Source organism: Pleurotus ostreatus (assembly GCF_014466165.1).
Source record: "Pleurotus ostreatus strain PC9 chromosome Unknown scaffold_4, whole genome shotgun sequence".
Classification (NCBI taxonomy): Eukaryota; Fungi; Basidiomycota; class Agaricomycetes; order Agaricales; family Pleurotaceae; genus Pleurotus; species Pleurotus ostreatus.
The window spans coordinates 2,282,503-2,304,564 of record NW_023503159.1 but is presented as its reverse complement, the minus strand read 5'-3'; the positions used below and the strand labels follow the sequence as shown (position 1 = coordinate 2,304,564).

Sequence of the window (22,062 nt, the reverse complement as noted above, 5' to 3'; positions counted from 1 at the left end):
TCATCTAAATGCCGATAAACTCGAGGGTACCGAATCTACGTAGAATGTATGACTATGGTTGAGCTGACCTGCCATGCTTAATCTTGTAGATCCCACAGCCGGCCGGCGAATACCTGCGAGGTGAGAACTTGAAGGCAATCTAAACAATGCCCAGTCGCGTCGGTGATGACCACAGATCCATATCAATGCACTGGCAACCGCTGCGCAAGCCCTATCGCGGTCGCAAAGGAGAGGATGCCGAGGTGCGAACTAAGCGAGCTTCCTCGAATGACAACCCAGGACGCGGGGCCATAGCTTCCTTGCTAGTCAGCAATTTTACACTATACCCATGAAGGCGGTCTCTGCTCATTGGACGTCCAAAAATCGGCGAATAAAATCCATTGATGTGGAAATGACAGAGAAAGGCTCGGGTAACACCATCGCCTTCAAGTTTAAAAGGGGTTTAAAGGGAGATTGGGCTGGCATCTTGTCCAACCGCCAACCAACCGCAGGCGATGGGCGTGTAAATCTAGGGCGCTGAGGTGGGTCGTCAGGGCCGAGTTTGGGAACATTTTACAAGGAGTCGAGGCGCCCTCTACAGCTTCATGGGAGAAGCTGGACACGGATTGGTCAAGCTGGTTGGATTTGATTATAGCTACCAGACGATTCAGAGTCGAGACTGCTTTGATCAGATATCCCACTCAACTTCAACAGTACCCTAAGAAATTACTCCAACCCAAGCCTCGCCTGGACAACCGACAACATTTCAGCGGCTGCTTCGACTTGAACGTTGGCTCTTTGAAGTAAGAGGTAACTCTCAGGGGCGGAGCGTCGCCCCACGTGACGCCAATTCGAGGATCGTCACAGGAGCCTGAGGAGGTCACAGCTTGGGGCACTGCGGCGCGCCCTCAACAGAAACCACCATGCCATCTCTCACAGATGTCCCAGTCGAGGTTCTCATCGACAATTTACTTCCTCAGATATCTCTTGTGGATCTTCTGAGCCTAACTTGCACGAATCAAGTGAGAGAGCTAATCATGCAGGCATTCAGTACGGTAGATTGACTTCAGACTTCACTTTGCACCAAAGTTCTTCGCGATAGTATGTTCAGATGAAACATTCTGGAAGAGGAAACTTGAAAGGGACTTCAACTTTTCTCCCACTGCAACTGCTCGCAAAAGTGGATTCAAAGTCCTCTACAAGGGCTTGCGACGTCCTCATCTATTCGTTTGGGGGTGAGAGTTCAAGTTCTCAACAATTTTGACCAATGAACTCATCCTCTTGCTCTCAAGTGCATCGAAGGACGGCCGTTTGGGGCGTACAGAAGCCCTCCAAACACCTGGCGCACCTTATCCTGAAGAACTCCGCATCCCTAATGTTAGAATTGTCTCCTTGGTTGCTGGTGGAATGTGGGTCCTGATGCAATACATCATTCCCCGATGACCATATGTGCCAATCTCTGTCAGGTCGTTCCACGCCCTGGACTCCGAGGGCAATGTCTATGTTTGGGGTGAGGAACTTGGGCTCAAACCATCGATAACATGATTTGACATGATTCGACTTGGTTCAGGAACTATGGACGGAACCACATTTGTACTGGACCGTGATGGCTACTCTGAGCCGGGAAAGATGTCTTCCACACCTCTCAGGCTACAAATGCCGGCTCCAACTCGAAACATCAGGTGTGGATGTTTGTTTACAAGTCGTCGCATCAGCTGCTCTGAACGCTTATGGCCCTTGAACCAGTTGCGGCAGGCTACACTCAGCCACGATTGATGCCAACCAACATGTCTGGACATTTTTAAGCTTTGGAACGCCCTTTAGGTTGTCTTCACCGTTACTAGACAACGACTCGCCGGAAACGAGCCCTCTCCAGGTTGAATGCGGATGGAATTTGACCTCTGTCCTCACTAAATCAGGCGATGTCCTTGTTTGGTGGCCTTTCGGCGGCCCAATGAAGACCCTCATAGACCAGAAAGACGACGAGATACACTCAAATGGTAACATCGTAGCGCCCGCAGTAGACGGGACCATACTCTGCGCGCCATGGGAGCTGTCTTTTAATCCCAAAAGGCTGCCCCGACTACCACAACTGCCCGATCTATCTGAGGAATCGAATGAATCACCTCCCAAACTCATTCAAATCGCGGCCCTCGATTCGCAGATTATTGGACTAACAGACCAGGGACATGTGGTTAAATTCAGTTCATTGGTTGACGAACAGGTTACCGGCGAATGGAAATATGTGAGCTTTCAGCCCGCCGAACCTCGAACTCTAGTTGAGACGTTTCAGTTGCCAAATTTCAGTGAGGTCGATCAAGTGCGGTCACATACGGTATTCGCGGATGATGGCAATAATAGACTCAATGCACCGTCCTCCGTCAAAATCACTCACGTAAGCATTGCTTTTTCATTCAAATTACCGTACAGGCTTACGTTCGTATAGATCTCAGCAAATTACCAACGTTTCTTTGCGTACTCGACTGGATCAAGTTCATTAGTCCTTATGGGATCCTTGAATACGGGCCCTTCCGAACAACCAGAGATCATTCCAGCTCTTCAATACAAATCAATCATTTCCGTTGTCGTGGGCGATTATCACTACGGCGCATTGACATCGACCGGAAAGTTGTTAACATGGGGGGCTTATTCTTCGGGTGCTCTAGGACTTGGAGATCCGCTCGAGCTGCCAGCAGGCGCACCTGGCGGTTTCCCAAACGAAAGGCTACGTTTGCATGCTTTGGAACGAGGGTGGGGTCAGCCACCTGACGTCGAGGTTCCCTCGGAGGTTCGGTTCGACCACAAACTGAATCATACAAAAGACAGATTTTGCTTCGCTGTAACGGCTGCGGGATGGCACATGGGCGCATTGGTTATAGACTTAGAAGTAAGCATCATCGACCTTTCATCTCTGATCTTCCCATAACGTGCAAACCTGCGTTTCTGCTTCTCAAGGCTTCTGAAGATGACGACACAGTCGCTGATCCCCTGACTCGCCCTGAACACCGAAATGAACCCCCGTCGCATGCTCGTTTCCCAGTGCCTTTACCACGGCCGCCTTATCATACTTCTGGTCCTGGCCAACTTCCTATTATGCCTCTCGCCCCTGGCTATGATGCTTCATCGTCTGTGTTCCGTGTGGGTTTCCCTGGCAGAGGAGGCACGCCTGCCAATTCTCAGCAGGGTCCCTCGACATCCACATTACACCCACAAGCGGAACCGCCTGTGCCTGGCGTTTCTTTCCCAAGCCTTGGACGTGGCGTGCGTATTGGGTTTGCGGGGCGGGGCCTGGGGAGAGGACCCAGTGGTAGGGGACAAGGGGGCGTGGGTCAATGATTGAACGGATGGTTGAACGGATGGCGATGACGATAACAGCAACCTATGGCATTATTGTATTACGCCCTGTATATGTATTCGTGTACTTTATTGGCTTGTACTATTTTGGTCTTGGAGTCTGTTCTGTTGAAACTGTAAGAATTACAATACAATCTTTACGTACCGCATAGAAACTCGGAACGAGCAGGCAAAAAGGATTCATCTGGGCCTGACCGGGAATTGAACCCGGGACCTCCTCGAAATGGCGCGATGCGTCCCTAACAAGGAATCATACTACTAGACCATCAGGCCGATGAAAGCTTTTTCTCTACGTGTTCATAGATAGATACAGTGGGGTATACTGGAGTAAACTTCTACTTGAATCTTGTAAGGATGTTTCTAAGAGGGACAGGCATGCGACTAGCGCCTTTGCCTTTACTTCCCTTCGAGTCATATTCATCAACTGACATACTCCTCTCCTTCCGAGCAGCAGTCTGATTACCACCGTTATGGAAACTGATTGGCGAGGGATACGCGAGTGATGCTCTTCCGAGTCCTCTGTTTTCCTTGTCGCTACTCCGATAGTCCGGATCAATCGTGGGGGCCATAGATTTCCGACACAGTCGGGGTGTCTTCTGCGGGGAAAGTTGAGAGCCAGTTTGCCTCATGACAGGCATTTGTTCCTCGATAGTCATTACGCTTTTTCTCGGGGTGATAGTAGTCGTCCTTGTCGAACGGACGACTGGAGGAGGGCGATGCTTGGTTGGCGTGGGTGAAGTGACAAAAACGGATCGGTCGCTCCGAGTACGTGAACTTGGATCTTGTGTAGCATTTGACGGAGGCTGTGATCGTAGTTCGGGGGTTGGTGTAAACGTGTGTCTCCTCCTAGGAATAAGTTTCTGACCGTCCGATGTCGCACTATTGCGCGACTTGAAGGATAATGATGTCGGGTGCGAAGGAACGGACGAGGGGTGTATTGTTGAAGTAGCTTCTGAGGTAGAGTCCTTTACCTGTCTGCATGCTTTCCGTTCCCGGGCTGAAGATAGAGTTGGGAGTGACACTCTGCCACCTCGTCGCCTGTCCTGAGTTTGATCCTGATGCGAATAATCGCCGCTGCCAATTTGATCTATACTGGGTCTGGGTGCACATTCAACACTGTTACTCTTGCGACCGGGAAGAGACGCGAAGCGGACGCTTTTCCTGTTCCTCAAAATACCTCTAGGGGCGTAAGTTGATGACACGCTGGACGCCCTAGACTGATGGCTGGGTTTATTAGGGGGAGGGCTTGAAGTGTGGCGGAGCGCAGAACGAGGCACATCAGGGACCTTCGAAGGGGATTCAGAGAAATTTTGCGACGCTGCCCACTCGCCGATCCTGTCGTCGCCAACGATGGCCATGGTTCTTCTTCTATTCTTCTGCTGCTGATTGGGGGAAGGAGGGGAGACCGTCGAGAGACTAGCACGAGCAGAAGAAGCACCCTTTGACCGAGTTGCATTGTCGAGGTCCCAGTGGCTAGAGCGCGAGGACTTCACTGCATGAAAGGAAGCTGTTGACTTGGCCAGGTCCTGCCCGAAATATATGTTGGACGAATCAGCAACACCAGCGTCCAAACCAGCGCCAAGAGAAGCTAAAGTGTCTTGTCTAGTTAACGAATCGCTTTGACGGGGTCGATATTTCTTCGGGTTAGCAGCTTCAGACGCACGCCTTCTCTTGCGTTTTTCGGGCTGGGCTTTCGCATCAGAAGGGAGGGGAGGGAGGGGCTCAGAAGGTGTTTGCGTTGGGTAGTTAGGCGTATTCGGAGTAGCAGGAAACGCGGCACATTGACCCCTGAGACTTTCTATCATTCCTTGGATATCCAGTCCATTGGGTGGAGCAGGAGGAGCACAATTACCGGCCGGGCCTGATAGCGGCATGCCTGAGTGAGGCGAATATGCGGAGGGTGTTCCCAAGAAAGCAGTTGGCATGCCAGGATACATAATATCCGAGCTGTCGCCTATCGCGGTTGATTGGACAGCCAAAGGAGCAAGCATTTTTCGTCCACGGCGGGCAGCAATAGCAATCGGTGTTGTACCTGACGTGTCTGTATTCCTACAGGCAGATAACGGGCCTTTCAGCGAGGCGTCCGAACCAGGTCGCGAGAGGGGAATGGGGAAGACCGAGTGAGAGTCAGATAAAATCAGAGTTGGTGCCTTGGTGTCCTCCTCGTTCGATCGCGGAGCCTTCTGCGGGGGCTTACTGTTAGGTGCCTTCGCCCCTCCCGGTGGTTCCTGGAAAAAGGTCTTGAGGTTATGCAGCTCCAGCATGAGGTCCACCAGCTCCGGGCTCATTGTAGCAGCAGGGATTTGTAGAGATAGACGCTCAGTCCGTCCGCCAGAGCCGGGGGAAAGGGATATCTCGCGCTCGAAGAATAGCTCATTGATAGGTTTGTTAGTGGGAGCGCGGTTGCGCTTTCTGTCGCGGCGAATTGTGAGCGGAGCGGTAGATCTAAGGTAGCTGTCAGACGAGTCTCCATTTTTAGGCACTTTCAAATGGAGGCCATCATGGCGGGCTCGAAAGGGTGATGGCGGGTTTTCGACAAGGATATGGGGTGCTCGGAGACCGCCTGGCGCATCATCAGCATCAGCAATTACATACGCGTTGTCTTCGCCATCGCCCCAAGGGACGTGATCAGGAGGGTCAGAAGGCACAAGCGATTGCTGAAAAAGTAAGATCGCAGAATTCAGCACACACCCGAAACCAGCTATACCAAACGCGACTTACCGCCCAGTCCTTAACGGACAGGCCTTCCGGAGCGTTGGGCTGGGCTGGCGCGCACACGCTTACAGTCGCAGCGGGGGTGATCCTTTTGGCTAATGGGCGCGATGCGTATATACTGTGCTTTCTGAAGGAATTAATAGGCTTTGGCGTGGCTCCTAGAAGGCCCTGATTGATGGCGGGTGAATTAGAAGAAAACGAATCTGTATCAGAGAGCGTGTCCAGAGTCAGGGTTTCGTCGAGTAGGCTGTTGTCGCCCCAAGGCAATTCCGCCAGCAGAATGCTTGAGACGCTCGAGGCGGGGGAGTTCATGGCCGTTCGAAGCTGGAAGTAATCGCGAAGCGAGGGAGCGGGTTCGAACGGCGAAAGGGCCCAGGGTGCAAGCGCCCGTGGATAGGGGCCACTTAGGGATGCCCCCCAAACGGGATTCGTGAACGACGCGTGTCCTGGTGTCTGCAGAGTACGGCATTTCCGAGGTTGCTTTTGGAAAGTATACAAATATAGAAGATGTAAATTTGCTCCGGGCCGTGCTAATACTGCGGCGACACGAATGACCAAGGGAGATACGAGGCGAACAGAATGCAAATGCAATCGCGTTAGATCTGTCCGCTTTGAGTATCTGCAACCGAACTCACCAAAGTGGTAGAAGGTGCTGGAGGGCACTGGCTGACTTGACGTCGATCAATTGTGATATATGAATTATCCCCATCATATGCATGTTTTCCTGTGCAATTAAAATGATATGAGATATGTTGACGCATCTGATTCGCATGCCAGCATCGCCCATCGCGGGAAGGTATATTCGAGCACATACCTTACGTAGCACGAGCCGCGATCCATGAAAATTTCGTGTTGATATCTCGATGACCATGGTTCGTTGTGTCGTTTCAGCTCGAGGTTCGAAGAGTGATGCCAGCCTTATGTGAGGCGGGGGATTACCTCCTGGTTCAATATAGGGGTGACAACGTACACATACAATATATTTTACATGGCAAATACAAGTGACTACGAAGTCAGCTCTACCGCGAAAGCTACCGCGATCTTCGCAAACTCGAGCGAATGAGCCCACGAGAAGCCCGACTGCGAGATGGTGTCGCTGCTGCTGTGGATGCGGGGGTTGTCGTTGCCCGTGACCGCCTCGAACGGCATCGACGTGGGGATGCCGTACTTGAACCACGACGCATGGTCCGAGCACGCGTAACCACACTACAGAACGGGCGAGGTCAGCAGCACACCGGCGAGGCATCGGATCAATGCGCACAGGGGTGTCCATGGTCACAGGCAATCTTGTGTACGTCGTGACCACCTGCTTGAGGAAGTTGTTCAAGCCGGTATCGATGTAATCGGCCTCCAAGGCGACTACTTCCGTGGAGCCTGGTCTGAAGCTGGGATGCGCCGCGTGAGCTGATACCCTCGTGATGCGAGAGAGAGTGGCTCACTATCCGGTCATGTCTAGTTCCATGAAAGCTTTGACGCGCACGCCGTTGTTGGCGTAGTTTGCGGCAACAGCATTGGAACCTAAGAGACCACCTTCCTCGCCAGAGTACCAGTGGAACTCTAGAGGTGTTGCAGGCGTAAATCCAGCCGCAACGAGCGCTCGAAGGGTTTCAATCAGATTGACGGTCCCAGTGCCATCATCATCTGCACCTGGCGCGCGCCCACTGGTCGGGCTGCTCAGGTTGATCGAGTCCATGTGTGCGCCGAGGATAGTGACAGGCGCTGACGTATCCCGTCCGGCGAATTTGACGATAGTCGAGCTCTGCCCCCAGCTGTGCGCGAAGTTCGAAGCGCTAATGCCTGATTTCCCGGAAATGATCTGAGGGATGGCGACCATGTGAATCCCATTGGTATAAAAATAGACACCGGGGAGAAGCACTCACAGATCTGACGGTGGTGAGGATCCATGTGCTGGCATCGGCACCGGTCGACGACCTGTAGTATCTGTTGTTGAAGTTGGAGAGTGTGGTCAGGCTTGCTTGCATGTTGGCGGTCGAGAGCGTGGCGATGATTCTGGTAACGGTGGTTTGCTGAGACGGCGCCGGGACTGTGATATCATCTCAACCTCCGGTCATACAGTATCAGAAAGAACGGGACCGTACACGTCGCTGCAGGTGCACGCAAGGCCGACTTGGGAATCTGCTGTTCAATCTCATAGGTCTCTGTGACGTCGAACTATGAAGGCGTTAGCAAATGAAGGTACGACTGGGCGATGAGAACTAACGAAGTGGACTCCTGCGCGCATTAGCTCGAGCTTCTCATCTTCGGTCTTCCAGACAGGTTCGGCGTCCTCTGCGAGGTCGAGCAGCCGAAGGCCTTGCGCAGCTTTGGAGTGAAGCTCTGTTGGCTCGATGGGGGCTGCTCGTACGAGCGCGAGTGCAAGAACGACGAGGCCAGCGAGGGAGAGTCTCATAGCGACGAAATGCGAATAAGCTCCCTGAGAGATAGACGAGGGGAATCGAACAGTAGGAGAACCCGTCTACTCTCGCATTTTAACTTGCCTCAGCGATTCTAGCTTCGCAGAGATAAGATGACATTGTGCTACACCATGCGGCATATTGTGTAATGCCTATCGAGAAGCAGCGAGGTGCACGAGGGCAGAAGTAGGCGCGAACAGCATGATTCGAGACCCCGGCGTTGTGAAAGAAGACATTAAGCCCTGAGGCCACCAAGCTTGGTCTTCCGAAGCTGGCTGAAAACGGAGGTGATGAAGAATGATCGATATGTCTTCCGCGAGGTGGCAGACGAACAGTGCTTATCTCCACCGAAGCACATGAGAGGCAGGCAACGGTCGATGGAAAATAGCAACGATCCACGAGGATACCCTCGTTGATTCGGCGATATAGCTTGCTTCTGAGGCGACAACCGCCTGATTCGGGTTCGTAAACGCAGGCCCGCCACCGCGTCGAGGGCACTCGTAAAGGTTCTCTACATCTTCTGTTACGTGAGCTGCGAACGGATATGAGGTAGCCAAAAGCCTTTTGGCGAAGGGGGGAATCCTGAAGCAGTGAAGTAAGGAGTAATCTGGCTGCATCAGGAACTGGTCAAAGAACTTGGCAAGTGAGCACATGGAATGAATGTTGTCCATGTCGTACACATGAGGATTCAACATGAGGTCGCTTCCGAAGAACGGTTACTGTTGCGGAAAATAGGCGGCTGAACTTTGCAAGGGCTAATTTGCAGATGAAGTCAAAGTCGAAAAGTGGCTACATTGACTTTCTGAATAGAATGCATTCTCCCGTATATCAATACTCGATGAAATAGTCTCCTATGGGTAGTACGCGATCCTTCGGAGAGTTTCGTGAAGTGAGCTGATATGCTACCCAACAGCTGTGGTTACTCCTAGACCGGTGGTTTCGAGCCTATATCTAACATCGCGTTGGCTCAACCCTTCAGCTGAACCTCATCCCAGCCCAATTCCAGCTGTGCCATGGAGATATTTCATTGAAGCCGAGTCGTCGAGTATTCGGGCAGTTGGATGCGAACAACGAAGGTATAGGCCACCAATGGACGATCGACTTGTACTTTCAAGCAAGCTACTTCGTTTGGCATTTTACTGTAGGTCTCACGGATGCAGTTTCGAAGTCTCGAGGAGTGGCGTGAGAAAATGGTCGTACGCTCTGTGTGCAGTACCGACGAATAGCCATCATGTCTGTTTCTGAGAGTTACGCCAGTTCCACCAACCCGACGCTCAACTCCAAGAGTCCTTTACTTCCATCATCTGCAGCCAATGGAGCTCAGACACCCAAAGGCACGCTCGTGCCGACCAACAGCGTGACGACGAAAGAAGGCCTTACTGTTCGAACCCGTATTGATCCAACACTCACTGTTGACGACGTCGTGCGCCAACTATGCATCAACCTTCAGATCAAGGAAGCGCCATCCAACTACGCTTTGAGAGACGACAACGGTGAGCTGGTCACAAATGACAACCTTCGCAAGAAAGTCAAGTCCAAAGCCAACCTAAGGTAAGCTGGGCCCTCCTCCGACGCCGTGCCGTTGAAGGCGATTCCAGAGACCATTAGGGAATGTTGATTTTTGTATTGCTGGTGCTTTCTCTGATCCAGGCTTGTCAACGCACCCGCTCGAGAAGCGAGGGAACTTGCCCAGAAACTTAGTAGCATGACAGACGAAGATTCAAATCTGCGACTCACAACATTCACGCTAGCCAAATACATTCGCGTACGATGCAAGCTTACCCCGTCATTTCCTCTCTTAACTGTGGCATTAGGAAGAACAATTCGCCCAGGAGTTCCTGATGCATGACGGATTAAACGAACTAGTGGACGTAATATTCAACACGCACGGCAACATACTCTGCGTCCGTTGTCGTTTCACATCCTGTCTGGAAGCTTGCTAAGCCCTCGCCTTTAGTACGCTCTTACATCAGTCCAGAATCTCATGGATTTCGACTATGGCTGGGCAACTCTTTCCGATTCATTCATCTTGAAAGTTGTCCAAATCCTATCTTCCCCCTCGTCACTCATCAACGTCTGTCGCCCTGCTACCGCTATCCTGAAGAAGCTCGTTGAGGCGGACCCCGAAGCCGCTCCTAATGTCCAACCCAGCACAAGCACCGCGTCCCCCGTCGCCGAACCAGGCTCCGTGTATCGGTATGGCTTTCAGGTAGTATTTGAACAGATACGGAAGGAGCCGAAGATGCTGGAAACTGTTGTGAATAGATTAGGCAGCGCAGATACCGCCATGGCCCAGTATAGGTACATACGCGTCTCGGTGTCGATGTTTCATGGTTGTCCTGATTCTCGTTACAGCATGATGCTCATCAATTCCCTTCTGGCCCACGCTAGCGAAGCACGGTGGGAAGAGTTCATCATAGAACTGGAGAGGCTTAACGTTCGAAAGGCCGTCGCCGTTCGTGTTTCATGTCCTTTTCGTAACTATAAACTGACGCCTCTCACCATCAGAGGTTGATGACCTCGCACATTTTCGAAGACTTGACTTCCTGCGTGCTTGACTTCCAGGCGAACCTCGTTCGCGTCACGTACAGGAAAATGATGACGGACATCAACTTGAATAACCAAGTGCACGATTACATGCTTCGACAAATCTGGCAACGGAGTAAACTTGAAGAAACGGTGGATGCTGATGGCCAAGTTGTTAAATGGCGGCAGCTTGGTTTCGACGACGAGGATGTGGTGGAGCAATTCGGCGACGTCGGCGTTCTTGGAGTGGAATGTATGGTATGTATAGATGAGGATATATCCTTCGGACGTCATGCAGCATACTCATATCGCGCGTAGTTACGCTTCGCAAAGCACTGCGACCCCGAATTCGACAAGGTGCGTTCTTCACCGGTTGTCTGAGGATAGATAGGCATATGTTACGCGTCTAGCTTGTCCTGGAACAATTAAGTCGACCAGCGGATAGACAATGTCCCATAGGTAAGGCGTCTAACGAAGTGGTGGAGCTTCTCTCCGAGCATTGGTCAATCTTCGCGCCCGGTTGTACGTCTCTGGTTCATCCAATTTTCCGTAGCCGAAGCCTAATTAACACGCTAGATTCGACATCAACAACGTTTCAACCTTTCTTTTTGGACTTCTATCGAGTCCACACATTAGCAACTCAGTTCTTCCTCCGGATGTGGGGCGAAAGCGGAGCAGCGACAGGCGATTTCACTCGCGTCGTCGCCCTTGTTCGAAGCCAGTGAGTACACCTCGTTACCCTCCACGAATACAGCTACAGTTGGCGCTGCAGAATCAAAGTTGCTCTGAGGAGTGAGAACGTCCGAGAATGGCACGAAGTCGAGCAGGATTTCCTTGGGTCCGAATACCGCGCAGTGAGGGACCGCCAAATGAAGGAGCTAGAATTGGAGGACGATCTGCTTAGTAAAGTTCCAATACGGTGAGCGATATCCATTGACCTCCCTCATCCCGCTTACCGTCCATTTAGGAACCTACGGGCCAAATTGTACAAGGAGTCGTACGAGTTTGTGCGACAACAACGGATTCAGTGCTTACTCCAAGGCGGATGGTTTGTCAACGCTCTGCCTCAATCTGCTATCGCTTCTCGAGAGCCTCCAAGACGTCCCTCGCGGCCTTGGCGTTTCATGAGACTGGTCAGACAACTGCACTCCATTTGGCACTACTAACGCTGATAAATTACAATTACCCAGGATAATGGCCTGAAGTACATCCACTATGTGGACAGCGCGGTGAAATTTCCCGTCCGTAATGGATTGGAAGATCTGCCAGAGCGGTTAGATGTATCACAGATCAGTGAGATCGCAACAGGGACTTGTGCTGCGCCTCCGAACGTAGGCCTAAGCCATGGGAATGGGAACGACCTTCCTCCACCAACCAACTCCCTCATCGCCTCCCCGCTGTCGTTTTCGCTTATCAGCGCCCACGAAGGTTCCTTAGCCGATCTCATTGCTCCGGATCCGTCACGATGGGCAGATTGGACCGATGGACTGAACATGTTGCGGCGAGACGGAGGACACGTAGCTTCTAAGGAGACCGCAGGCTTCGTACAGGCGTTGACGGAACTTGGGCTCAAGATCAAGTTGCTAGGTAAGCACATTGACGGTCTGGCGACATTGTTCGGCGTTAAAGAACTTCTACTAGATCTGACGGGTGACGGCGTTGAGATTCCAAGCGGTTTGGTTGCTGGTCCGCCTCCAACCAATACGGATTTCTTTTTCTCTGATTTAGTATGATGAGTGGACTATTATTGTATTGTCTTTACGTTATCTTATTTCAAAATGTTTTTGAGTAATTCAGATTGTATTTAGATGATGAAGCACTGATGCTATGTACGTCTTTGAAGAATCCTGATGAAGTGAACTACAATGACGGGGGTTGAACCCGGTATGACTATGAACACAGATGAGTGATATTGTACAATGGCCAATATTTCAGATGATGGTATATGGAAGCATTATGGATCTATATCTATACGGGGGACCCTGGGGATGGGCGTAGTTCTGGGGTGACGATGCATGTTGGAGCATCAGTTATGCAGAGTTGTTCACCGAAGTCTTAGTGGTCCGCAGTGACGGGGGCCTGAGATTGGATCTTGGTAATGTACTCGGCACCAGCTTGATAGAACGGCCGGAAAATGGCTTCAGGGTCTTGGAAATCATTATGGACGACGTTGACCAGGAGGTACGTGTTCATGATATCGGAGACAACCTTGTTTGGAACGGAGCCCGATTCGTAGATGCGAGCCCATTGTTGTCCAAGTTCATATGCCTCATCCTATGGTGCGAGTCAGTATGTGGTAGAAGTAGTGATACGAGAGGACCGTACCTTCCATGCCATGAAGCTGACTGCCTCGACGATGGTGGGCTGCACGATCTCCTTACCAGGGAAAACACCCCAGGTTACAGCATTAGGACCCTCTGACTGCGTATTTGTCCGGAGATCACCGCGCTTGTTAATGACATGGTAGGTGATATTGCCATCCCGCTCTATGTGCGATAGCAGAATGTTGAGAAGTGTGGGGTTGACGAAGAATTCCAAGTACGCCTATTTATAATTCATTAGCGACTCATGAAGTTATCAATAGCTTTCAGGGCGAGACGCCTACCTTCTGGTATACGTAACCATTGCTGGGGCCCCATCCAAACAGTTTGTCGTCGCTGCGAGCGCCATTGACAGCAGGCTGCGAGTTGATGGTCAAGAACCCGAGCTCGTTGACCTTCGCTAGGTGTTGGGCGATTGCAGTGGTCTCACCAGCGACAGGCTGATCTGACCAAGGCAAGGCGCTCAGATCACCGCGGCAGAACCGGGCAAACAACGATGACACATCCGCGACTGTCTCTGGTTGTCCCCAGAGCTTCAATGCATCCTCTCTCTGTGATTCAATCAGCGCGGGTCAGCACCGGGTTAACGAGTTCAAGCACCGAGGACAAAACTCACGGTCTGCTTTAGAGAAATACCATAGCCGTCCAATTCACCGTAGGCGGGAGAGCGCGCATCACCAAATCGACCGTTGGGGTATTCATCCCAATTCTCCGTGCGGGAGATGTACGATTTGGCGCGGTTAGCCCAGAATATAGGTCGGATAGTCTCTTGTCGCCTAGTAGGCGTAAGGGACTGTCGAGACCCGGGTTAGCATCCACTCAATGACCCGGACTGAGGGGCGCGCTCTTACCTGTCGCCACGGGAGGGGTTTGATGGTTTCGATACGGGGTACGAGGTTCAGCTCCTCTAGGAGCATCTTGGTGGCCTTCTCCAGGTTCATTGTGTAGAAGTGGAGTCCTCGGATTCCAAGGTCTTCATCAAGGATGCGTCTGCACATGTCGGCGACCAGACGCGTGCCGATAGCCCTGACTTTCTCGTCGTCGTTCTTGTAAGGCTCGAGAGCTTCCGTGAAGGACTGAGGAATGATAGTCTTTGCCAGACTGGTTGCGCGAACGAAACCGTTCCAAGTTTGAATGGGGGCAATACCAGGAACGATGGGGATGGTGATACCAGCAGCACGGACGGCCTTGACCCACTCGATGAAGATTTCGACGTCGTAGAACATTTGAGTGAAGATGAAGTTGACACCAGCCTCAATCTTCTCCTTGAGGCATTTCATTTCGAATGCTAGTTCGTCAGGAGGAAGCAACATGTGTTGGGGGAATCCCGCGACGGCAATATCAAAGTAGTCTCCGTAAATCCGCCGTATGTGTTTGACCAGGTCGATTCCATGGACGAAACCATCTTCAACGGCTTCCCACTCGTCCTTGCCCTGAGGTGGATCACCTCTGAGGGCCAATACATTGCGGCAGCCATGTTGCTTGGCTTCCTAGAAAAGGTTGACGCCGAGTTAAGAAACTATGAACAGGAGTTAGGGAACCTGGCACGCACTCTCAATGCAATGTCGACTTTTTCTTTCGGCATGTTCGTGCATGTGAGATGCATGCATGTCTCGACGCCAATCATGCTCTGGCACGTCTTCACCATCTCTGAAGTCAAGTCCGATGTCCGTCCGCCGGCATTCCTGGCACGCGACTCAGCCACTATTACAGGATAATGGGGAGAGATCGAACCATGTAATGTCTATGAATTCAGGACCAAGAGCTCTCATGCGCTCTATACGGTCCAGCAGATTTTGGAGACCCTGGTAAAGTCTGGGTAAGTAGGAATTCAGCATTTGAGCATACGCGCACGTTACCTGGGCCGTTCTTGGTGGAAAATACTCAAAGGACCACCAGACCTTACCCTCTTTGGTCGACTGCTGGATTTTTTGGCTAATCTTCATGGCGAAACGGCAAACGAGAGCAAGAAAGAAAGAGAGTGGGTCGAACAATTTCGCTACAGAGCTTTATATGATCGGACGATATACCCAAATCCGGGGACCACGTTTACCTGGGGTCATCACTACTTGCTTACTTCTCTCTCCATCACCACCACCTTCCCTCGCCCTCGATGCGTGTTTCTTGACACAAAATATAGCCTTGCGGCAGAACAGTCGTCTCAGGGAGGCCATGGTCTTGTTTGGGGCCGCGCCACGACGTCCTTGAAGCCAATCCAGAAACCTGCAGGGAACGGTGCCCACATCGCGGCCCACAACGTACTCAATTGTCGCAATTCCTGGACTGGCTACGTGAGATATCCCTAAATGCTCCCGGTGACCTCTCTGCGTCGGCCCTTGACGGCACGCTCATACCCATTCGAAGGAGATCTGGAACTCGGACGAAAACTCCCATGATGCGTCAATATGAAATCCTGGCATGCAGTCAACCTCGATGCGTGATGACTGGAGGCTGCTATTTTACTCCACCAATGACTGAAGGTTCTCGGGATTTTTGGTCCGTTATCGGCCCCCCAGGGTGATGACTTCTACAGCATCCTTGTCCCCTTCAGGCTGATATAGACTGGATAGAAGCACACTCGACTATTTACTCAAAGACCAGACTTGTTCAATCTGATGCGTTCTCCCTTTGCCTTCGCCGGTGGCTTTGGTCTGACGGCATCGCTGTTTACCTGTGCCCTGAGTGGCTGAATTGAGCCCAAAACTCAACCAGCGTTAAAACAAAGGACGGGGGATTCATGCCGCCGTACCTTTTCTTAGAGCTTTCGGGCGAGGCTAGAAGTACCACGTTGCTTTGCAGGATGTTGGTTTATAACCCTCGAAGTGTCGCAATCATAATCCTCTGTCAGACCCCCTCCATTAATTTTTCTACATCGGCACGAACGACCACGACCATCATGATAATCGACGCGTTTCTGTGGATTTCTTTACTCTCGCTACTAACCTCGACCGTCTCTCTTCCTATCCCATATGAATCCAATGCTCAGCGACTTGCGCGCGGACTTCCCCCGTTGCCTCCAGTATTTAAACGAACACTCCCCGGATATACACCCCAATGGAACCCCACCCCAGTGTACAGTGAGTGTCAACAATATCCCGTATCAATTAATCAAGCTCACCATCTCCAGAGGGCCGACGGGCTGCTGCTCCGAGCCCTTCTCCATCTCTCCCACTTGTACCGAGGTATTTCGCTCAGCCCAGTACATCTACGCCCCCCTAACCGCATGTTTGAAGCCTCGAAGGGCGACTAGAAGTTCGAGGCGTAGACGATAAACGGGTCGGATTCATAGGCCGTCCTTCTGCATCAGAGCCAGTGTGGGTGATATATTTGATAACACATGTCTTTGTTTCTTCTAGTTAATGTTTCGACATATAGTGGAGGGATCAATACAGGTGCCGGTGAAGACCTACACGTGGAGTTCACACCGAAGTCAACTCCCTTCGACATCATTGCCACGGTATGTCAATCCTTGGCCCTTTCCATTTCAAAGCTGACCAAAGCATACCTTCGATTTTCATCATGCCTATTTCTATTCATCTTCGGTCTTCTAGAACGAAGGCCTTCTTCCAAATTTCTTGGGAGCAGACGGCGCGGAGGATATCGATGTCGATTTGTCTAGGTATGGAGATATTGGAAATAATCCCCGATCAGATGAGCTTACGACGTCTACAGCTCCATAGAACTGTCTAACGTCGACCAAGGGACCCAATCGTCGGTGTGGCTTTTTGATAGCGCAACTCAAGAACTTACAGGTATTTAATTTCCGTGACATGTCCAAATCGCCTCTTCACAGCGGTGCTTCGTTTTCGTAGCACAAGTCACCAATTCCGATGGTTCAACCCCCGAGACAAGTATCGGTTACAGCAGCGCCGTCAACAAGCTCTTTTTCTTGGGTGACCTCGACGCTTACAATGCCGAAAATACCGAAGTCCCGGCGTCTAAAGTGGTGAGTCTTCCATATCTTGCTGTTTCTATCACATATAACATATACGTACCTTCCCACCAACCTTTTAGCGGCTTTTCCTGGTTTGATGATTGGGGATCTATTATCGATAATCGACCCACGGACCTTTCTTCCTTCCTCCTCTCTATCCGAGTCGGACTTTCATTAGACTTCGACATTTCTTCCCCGCTGTGTCAACACTGTTACGCGTTGCTGTTGGACTTGTTACGATGAAACCAAAACCAAATTCTGCTATAAGCACACTTCTACTCTCGTATATTCTCTGTGCTTAGTTTGTATGGACAGGCTCTACATATATAGCCAAAGTGTATCTAAAGCTACAAAACAAATACATTACTCGGGGAATGCCTGAGACCTTACGTCCCGAATCCAGGACGCAGCGGCGTCGGGGAACTATTTTATCAGCGTCGAGTCAGTGTGTTAAAAATAACATGTTCAGGTACTGATTACTACTTACTTCCCAAACCATAACACCTGCATCTGTGATGTAGAAATGGAACGTAAGTGCCAGAATACTTCGTATAGGCAATGGTGATCGAACGCACTCCAACCACGGCCCTTCGCCTGTTGCAGACAGCCGGCTAATGTTGCAGTAGACATAAAGCCGTTGCTGGCATCGCCTGTTGTTGCTGGCTTTCCGATTACTAACTTCGAAAGAGGGATACCAGAGGCAGCGATTTGGAACAATGCAGAGTTCGGCCAGGTGCTAGATGAAGTCGAAAGAAGGCCGTCACATGTGGTGTACTCGCTAGTTCCCTCTGAAATTGTGTCAAACTATCATCAAGGTCGGAGGAGAGACAAGACGTACGGTTGTAGAACTATTTCAAAAGGAATAGGCTATATCAGTACGTATGTCATTCCCATTTAGTTCCGGGGCGTACCTGGACATTGTACCAGTCAATCAAATTGCCCACTTGCTGATCGACCGTCAAATATGCGCCCCCGCCAAAGCGACCGGGGGAGAACCTATAGTACAGTCAGACCCTCAGAGGTAGGTTGCACTGCTTCAACATTACCAAGGTGCAACGGCTACATATCATCTCCATCAGAGGTTCCGATAACCTGGATAGTTTTGTCACTTACGCGCATGGGTGAGAATGAACGTTCCCTGGGGAAGTTGTGTCCTCAGCTGCCGAGTGAAGCTGGCAAGCCAAGCCTCCGCTTTTCCATCACCAGCATTAATAGCGTTGAAGTCCTAAATTATATCAATATCAGTATCGTCTTCACAATTAATGCGCAGAACAACTGACTTCATAGTCAACGTCGATACCATCGAGATCGAACTCCTTTACCCAAGCAGCCATAGTATTGGCAGTAGATATTGGGTCGGCTCCGGTGGAAGTAGGAGCATCGGTCGCTCCAAATACAGAAACAATAAGCTTGATCCCTGCTGCTGCATATTCAGCTTTAACGGAAGCCCGTTCAGCAGCGCTGAGCCAGGTCCATTCAATCGCCTTGTCAAACGCCCCTTCTATCAAGAGGAACGAAAGGGCGCTGGATGCGACATGTGAGAACGCATGTAGTAGGTACAGGGAGGAAGCGTAGCACTCACAAGACATTGTACCCCTGTCACATAGGAGAAGCCCTTAGTTACACCCCTAGCCACCAATTTTGCCTAAGAAAACTCACAGTAACTTGTGCAACGGGTGGCGGGCCTGTCAGACCCGAGACAAATTTGTCGCTGTAGATGACAAAGTGCTGTAGAATATTTTAGCCCTTTCGTACTCCTCAGTTCGCGTCAAGATGCCTACGGGTGCACTAGGGGTAGCGCGAGCCAATATTTCGCGTGCTTTAGGGCTGAGGTCTGCCGAGGTGGCATTGGAGGTGGGAGCGGAGGAAACAAGGGACAAGGAGGTAAGAGCGATTAAACTTATGGCCAGGCGAAAGATATTGAGAGCGACCATGACCAGAATATTGGACGGGTAGCAGTGAAGGCTCAGCGGGAGGCTGGAGGCTTTCTCTGTGCTAAACAAGTTATCGTCGCTTCGCTTTATATCAGCCTTCGGCAATGGAAGCATATTTTGTTGGGTAGCGGATAGTATTTCTTTGCTTCGTATGGTCAGGAGAGGGAAGCCGTAGGTTTCGTATGGTGCTAGGTCATTCATGGGAGAAATTTGAGATCAACTTAAGTCAGAGTGTGGCCATTCCCTCTGTGCTTAACGAAAGTAGCGAAATCGTGGTGAGGCAATCGTTTGAGAAGAGGCGAGTGACATATGGCGACTCCGCTTCAGAGATATACCGGAACTGCTATGCACAATACCTCCTGGACTTCAATCTTCCCTGTATACTGAGAAGCACATATCGGCATATATTCCATTTGATTCAGGTCGGATGCATGACCTAATGTGAATGATTGAGTATGTGAGCCGCAGTGAGTGATTGCTAGCCTCGTGGAAGGGTAGTAACGAACCTACCTGGTTTATGGTGCCGTGTCCCGAAGAACCAATATAGATTCATTTTTATGGAAGTCTTTGTCGTATCGCACAAGACACACTCTGACTGGGTGCGGCAGCCGTTCTTGGATGGGAATGATATTTCGCACGACCAAGTCATCACTCCACAACCATGCATTCAGCTGGATGAGCTGGCAGTGACCGTTTAAAGTTGACCAAAGGCTCAGCCTAGTTACCGAAGTTTCTTTCCCAAAAATTCGGCCCGTGAGTAGAATGAGCATCTATGCCTAGCGATGTGATAAAACGGGAGTAATTCCCAAAGTAGATTACCCCTATGCGAGTGGTAGATTACACTGGGAACGCCTTCGATCTTACTGTTCGGATCCATGAGGCATTGGCGTTGGGGAACTACGTGGCGAGTACTGGATAAGTAGTAAAAGGGTGAGGGAACGGTTCACTTACTTCCCACACCATAACGCCCGCGCCTAGAGAAACAAACGGGGAACAAGCAAAGCGTTAGATATGTTGCTTATCCGAAGGAGTAGCAAGTGACGAAACTTACCCCATCCTAGTCTTTTAGCTTCTTGAGCACAGGTAGCTAATTCTGAAGTTGACATGAAGCCGTTGCTTGCATCGTCGGAGGTGGCTGGCTTCCCGATCACTAGCTTGGAAAAGGGAATACCAGATGAGGCAATTTGGAATAACGCCGATTTGGGCCATGTCTTGGATGATGTGAACAGTAGGCCCTCGCAAGTGGTGTACTCAGTGTCACCCTCTGTGGGCTAGGTAAGTTGTCAAGAGTCGCTACACCATGCTGACCGTACGTACGGTTGTAGAACTGGATACATAGGAGAAATTAGTCTGAGGGTAAGCTGAAGATAGAGGCGTACAGACCTGGAGATTGTACCAGTCTATGAGATGGCCAACAGCTTTGTTAATGGTCACGTATGCGCCACCACCAAATTTGTTGGGGGAGAACCTGTCAGAGAGGTCATCAATCGAGCAAAATACATGCAATTTCAAATGAGTACCAAGGCGCCACAGCTAAAGGTGTTCTGAGCTGGTATCAATCAAAGCAAAAGACTGGGTACATACGAGCATGTGTGAGGATGAATTTGCCTTGAGGTAGCCTTACTCGAAGTTGACGAGTAAAACTAATCACCCAAGCTTCAGCTTCTCCATCCCCTGCATTTACCGCATCGAAGTCCTAAATGACTTATATCAATACGCGCGCCCCGTCGACAAGGGCAAGACGAACCTCGTAGTCTACATCGATGCCATCGAGGTCAAATTCCTTTACCCAATCTGCCATTTCATTAGCGGTTTTTACAGGGTCGGCACCATTAGTGGTAGGTGCGTCGGTCGCTCCAAATACTGAGACGATGAGCTTGATTCCCGCTGCAGCGTATTCAGCCTTGACCCTAGCTCGTTGCGCGGCGCTCAGTCGGGTCCACTCTTTTGCCTTGTCGAATGCACCATCGACGAGCAGGAATGCGAGGGCACTACCATTGCGAGATTAGTGGCCACCATATTCATGAGTGAATCACCCAGCTACCACTCACAAGACATTAAACCCCTGTCAGGGAGAGGGGATTCAATTCACCCCTGACACTAAACAACACAAACGACTTACCGCAATCTCTGATACCGGTGGTGGTCCCAGCTCTCCAGAAACTGGCTGGTCGCTGTATATTAGGAAGTGCTGGTATACTTGTTAACAGCACGTTGTGTCCATTTGAATAAACTACTCACAGGAGGGGAAGGAACAGCCCGAGACAAAATATCGCGAGCTTCGGTGCTGAGGTCGAGAGAAGTAAGATTTGAAGCTGGGGCAGAAGTGACAAACGGGAGAGCAGCAAGGCCAAGAAATGCTACTACGATACGTGAGAGAGCGAAGAGCATCATGAATAGAGCTTTGCCTGTGCGTAGCGAACTGTGACGATCTTTGCCTTTATACCAGCCCCCAAAGATACGTTATTTCCGTCTCACCAATACATTGCGTGGGTTGCTGTAGGTCCCCGCTTCGCTAACACACAGAGAACCTGCACGCTGAGGACGGCGCCAGGTCATTCGCGGCAATTTGGAACAAGCAGAATGAACAGTAGAACGCGACTATGCCCTCTAACGAAGTCGAAGAGAAGCCGAGTGTCGTATGACACCGAGTCAGAGGATGTCGAAATCAAATGGCCCATGACGGCGCCTCGTCGAAATCACTGTTCGTCTTGATGAAGATTATAAGTTTAGATTGAAACCATATGCCTACAGACCCCTAAAGTTCAGTATGTGGGTAAAATCATGGTTGGCTGGCAACGAACGGAAACTTATGGAACTTATAGAACCACTTGCACTGATGAACGATCCGAAAGAGCCGACGTGGCCAGCGGAAGGCTTGTGGT

At 50.8% G+C, this 22,062-nt stretch overlaps 8 protein-coding genes and 1 non-coding gene across 9 annotated transcripts; 3 read left to right on the top strand and 6 right to left on the bottom strand.

Moving 5' to 3' along the window:
* Positions 1–902: 902 nt before the first annotated feature.
* On the top strand, positions 903–3,315 carry PC9H_006597 (uncharacterized protein; the record flags this gene model as incomplete). Its single annotated transcript, XM_036776141.1, has 9 exons — positions 903–1,001; positions 1,069–1,214; positions 1,272–1,388; positions 1,446–1,489; positions 1,550–1,661; positions 1,726–2,224; positions 2,273–2,374; positions 2,426–2,866; positions 2,935–3,315. The coding sequence occupies 9 exons, from the start codon at positions 903–905 to the stop codon at positions 3,313–3,315; spliced, it is 1,941 nt and encodes a 646-aa protein (XP_036632160.1).
* Positions 3,316–3,519: 204 nt separating this feature from the next.
* Positions 3,520–3,606, bottom strand: PC9H_006596. The gene has a single exon. It is a non-coding gene; the product is annotated as a tRNA-Pro (tRNA).
* A 62-nt stretch (positions 3,607–3,668) lies between these two features.
* On the bottom strand, positions 3,669–6,360 carry PC9H_006595 (uncharacterized protein; the record flags this gene model as incomplete). The annotated part of the gene is made up of 2 exons (XM_036776140.1): positions 3,669–5,990; positions 6,055–6,360. 2 exons carry the CDS (start codon positions 6,358–6,360, stop codon positions 3,669–3,671), a joined length of 2,628 nt encoding a protein of 875 aa, XP_036632159.1.
* Positions 6,361–7,053: 693 nt separating this feature from the next.
* PC9H_006594 (uncharacterized protein) lies at positions 7,054–8,458 on the bottom strand (the record flags this gene model as incomplete). The annotated part of the gene is made up of 6 exons (XM_036776139.1): positions 7,054–7,254; positions 7,310–7,433; positions 7,488–7,864; positions 7,929–8,092; positions 8,148–8,220; positions 8,270–8,458. The coding sequence occupies 6 exons, from the start codon at positions 8,456–8,458 to the stop codon at positions 7,054–7,056; spliced, it is 1,128 nt and encodes a 375-aa protein (XP_036632158.1).
* Positions 8,459–9,693: 1,235 nt separating this feature from the next.
* Positions 9,694–12,721, top strand: PC9H_006593 (uncharacterized protein; the record flags this gene model as incomplete). The annotated part of the gene is made up of 13 exons (XM_036776138.1): positions 9,694–10,013; positions 10,113–10,227; positions 10,277–10,366; positions 10,420–10,763; positions 10,818–10,917; positions 10,971–11,246; positions 11,307–11,345; positions 11,399–11,510; positions 11,565–11,709; positions 11,761–11,907; positions 11,956–12,121; positions 12,179–12,575; positions 12,630–12,721. The coding sequence occupies 13 exons, from the start codon at positions 9,694–9,696 to the stop codon at positions 12,719–12,721; spliced, it is 2,343 nt and encodes a 780-aa protein (XP_036632157.1).
* A 322-nt stretch (positions 12,722–13,043) lies between these two features.
* Positions 13,044–15,255, bottom strand: PC9H_006592 (uncharacterized protein; the record flags this gene model as incomplete). Its single annotated transcript, XM_036776137.1, has 8 exons — positions 13,044–13,262; positions 13,314–13,532; positions 13,594–13,856; positions 13,922–14,102; positions 14,161–14,799; positions 14,862–14,994; positions 15,044–15,114; positions 15,169–15,255. 8 exons carry the CDS (start codon positions 15,253–15,255, stop codon positions 13,044–13,046), a joined length of 1,812 nt encoding a protein of 603 aa, XP_036632156.1.
* Positions 15,256–16,205: 950 nt separating this feature from the next.
* PC9H_006591 (uncharacterized protein) lies at positions 16,206–17,341 on the top strand (the record flags this gene model as incomplete). Its single annotated transcript, XM_036776136.1, has 8 exons — positions 16,206–16,386; positions 16,437–16,491; positions 16,543–16,623; positions 16,685–16,766; positions 16,861–16,928; positions 16,982–17,061; positions 17,122–17,255; positions 17,324–17,341. The coding sequence occupies 8 exons, from the start codon at positions 16,206–16,208 to the stop codon at positions 17,339–17,341; spliced, it is 699 nt and encodes a 232-aa protein (XP_036632155.1).
* Positions 17,342–17,606: 265 nt separating this feature from the next.
* Positions 17,607–19,378, bottom strand: PC9H_006590 (uncharacterized protein; the record flags this gene model as incomplete). Its single annotated transcript, XM_036776135.1, has 10 exons — positions 17,607–17,666; positions 17,731–17,753; positions 17,819–18,047; positions 18,155–18,239; positions 18,290–18,302; positions 18,357–18,468; positions 18,524–18,767; positions 18,826–18,839; positions 18,903–18,971; positions 19,025–19,378. The coding sequence occupies 10 exons, from the start codon at positions 19,376–19,378 to the stop codon at positions 17,607–17,609; spliced, it is 1,203 nt and encodes a 400-aa protein (XP_036632154.1).
* Positions 19,379–20,014: 636 nt separating this feature from the next.
* On the bottom strand, positions 20,015–21,568 carry PC9H_006589 (uncharacterized protein; the record flags this gene model as incomplete). The annotated part of the gene is made up of 11 exons (XM_036776134.1): positions 20,015–20,074; positions 20,129–20,151; positions 20,229–20,441; positions 20,495–20,504; positions 20,561–20,645; positions 20,698–20,710; positions 20,762–20,873; positions 20,925–21,168; positions 21,229–21,242; positions 21,300–21,368; positions 21,419–21,568. 11 exons carry the CDS (start codon positions 21,566–21,568, stop codon positions 20,015–20,017), a joined length of 993 nt encoding a protein of 330 aa, XP_036632153.1.
* Between the last annotated feature and the right edge of the window lie 494 nt (positions 21,569–22,062).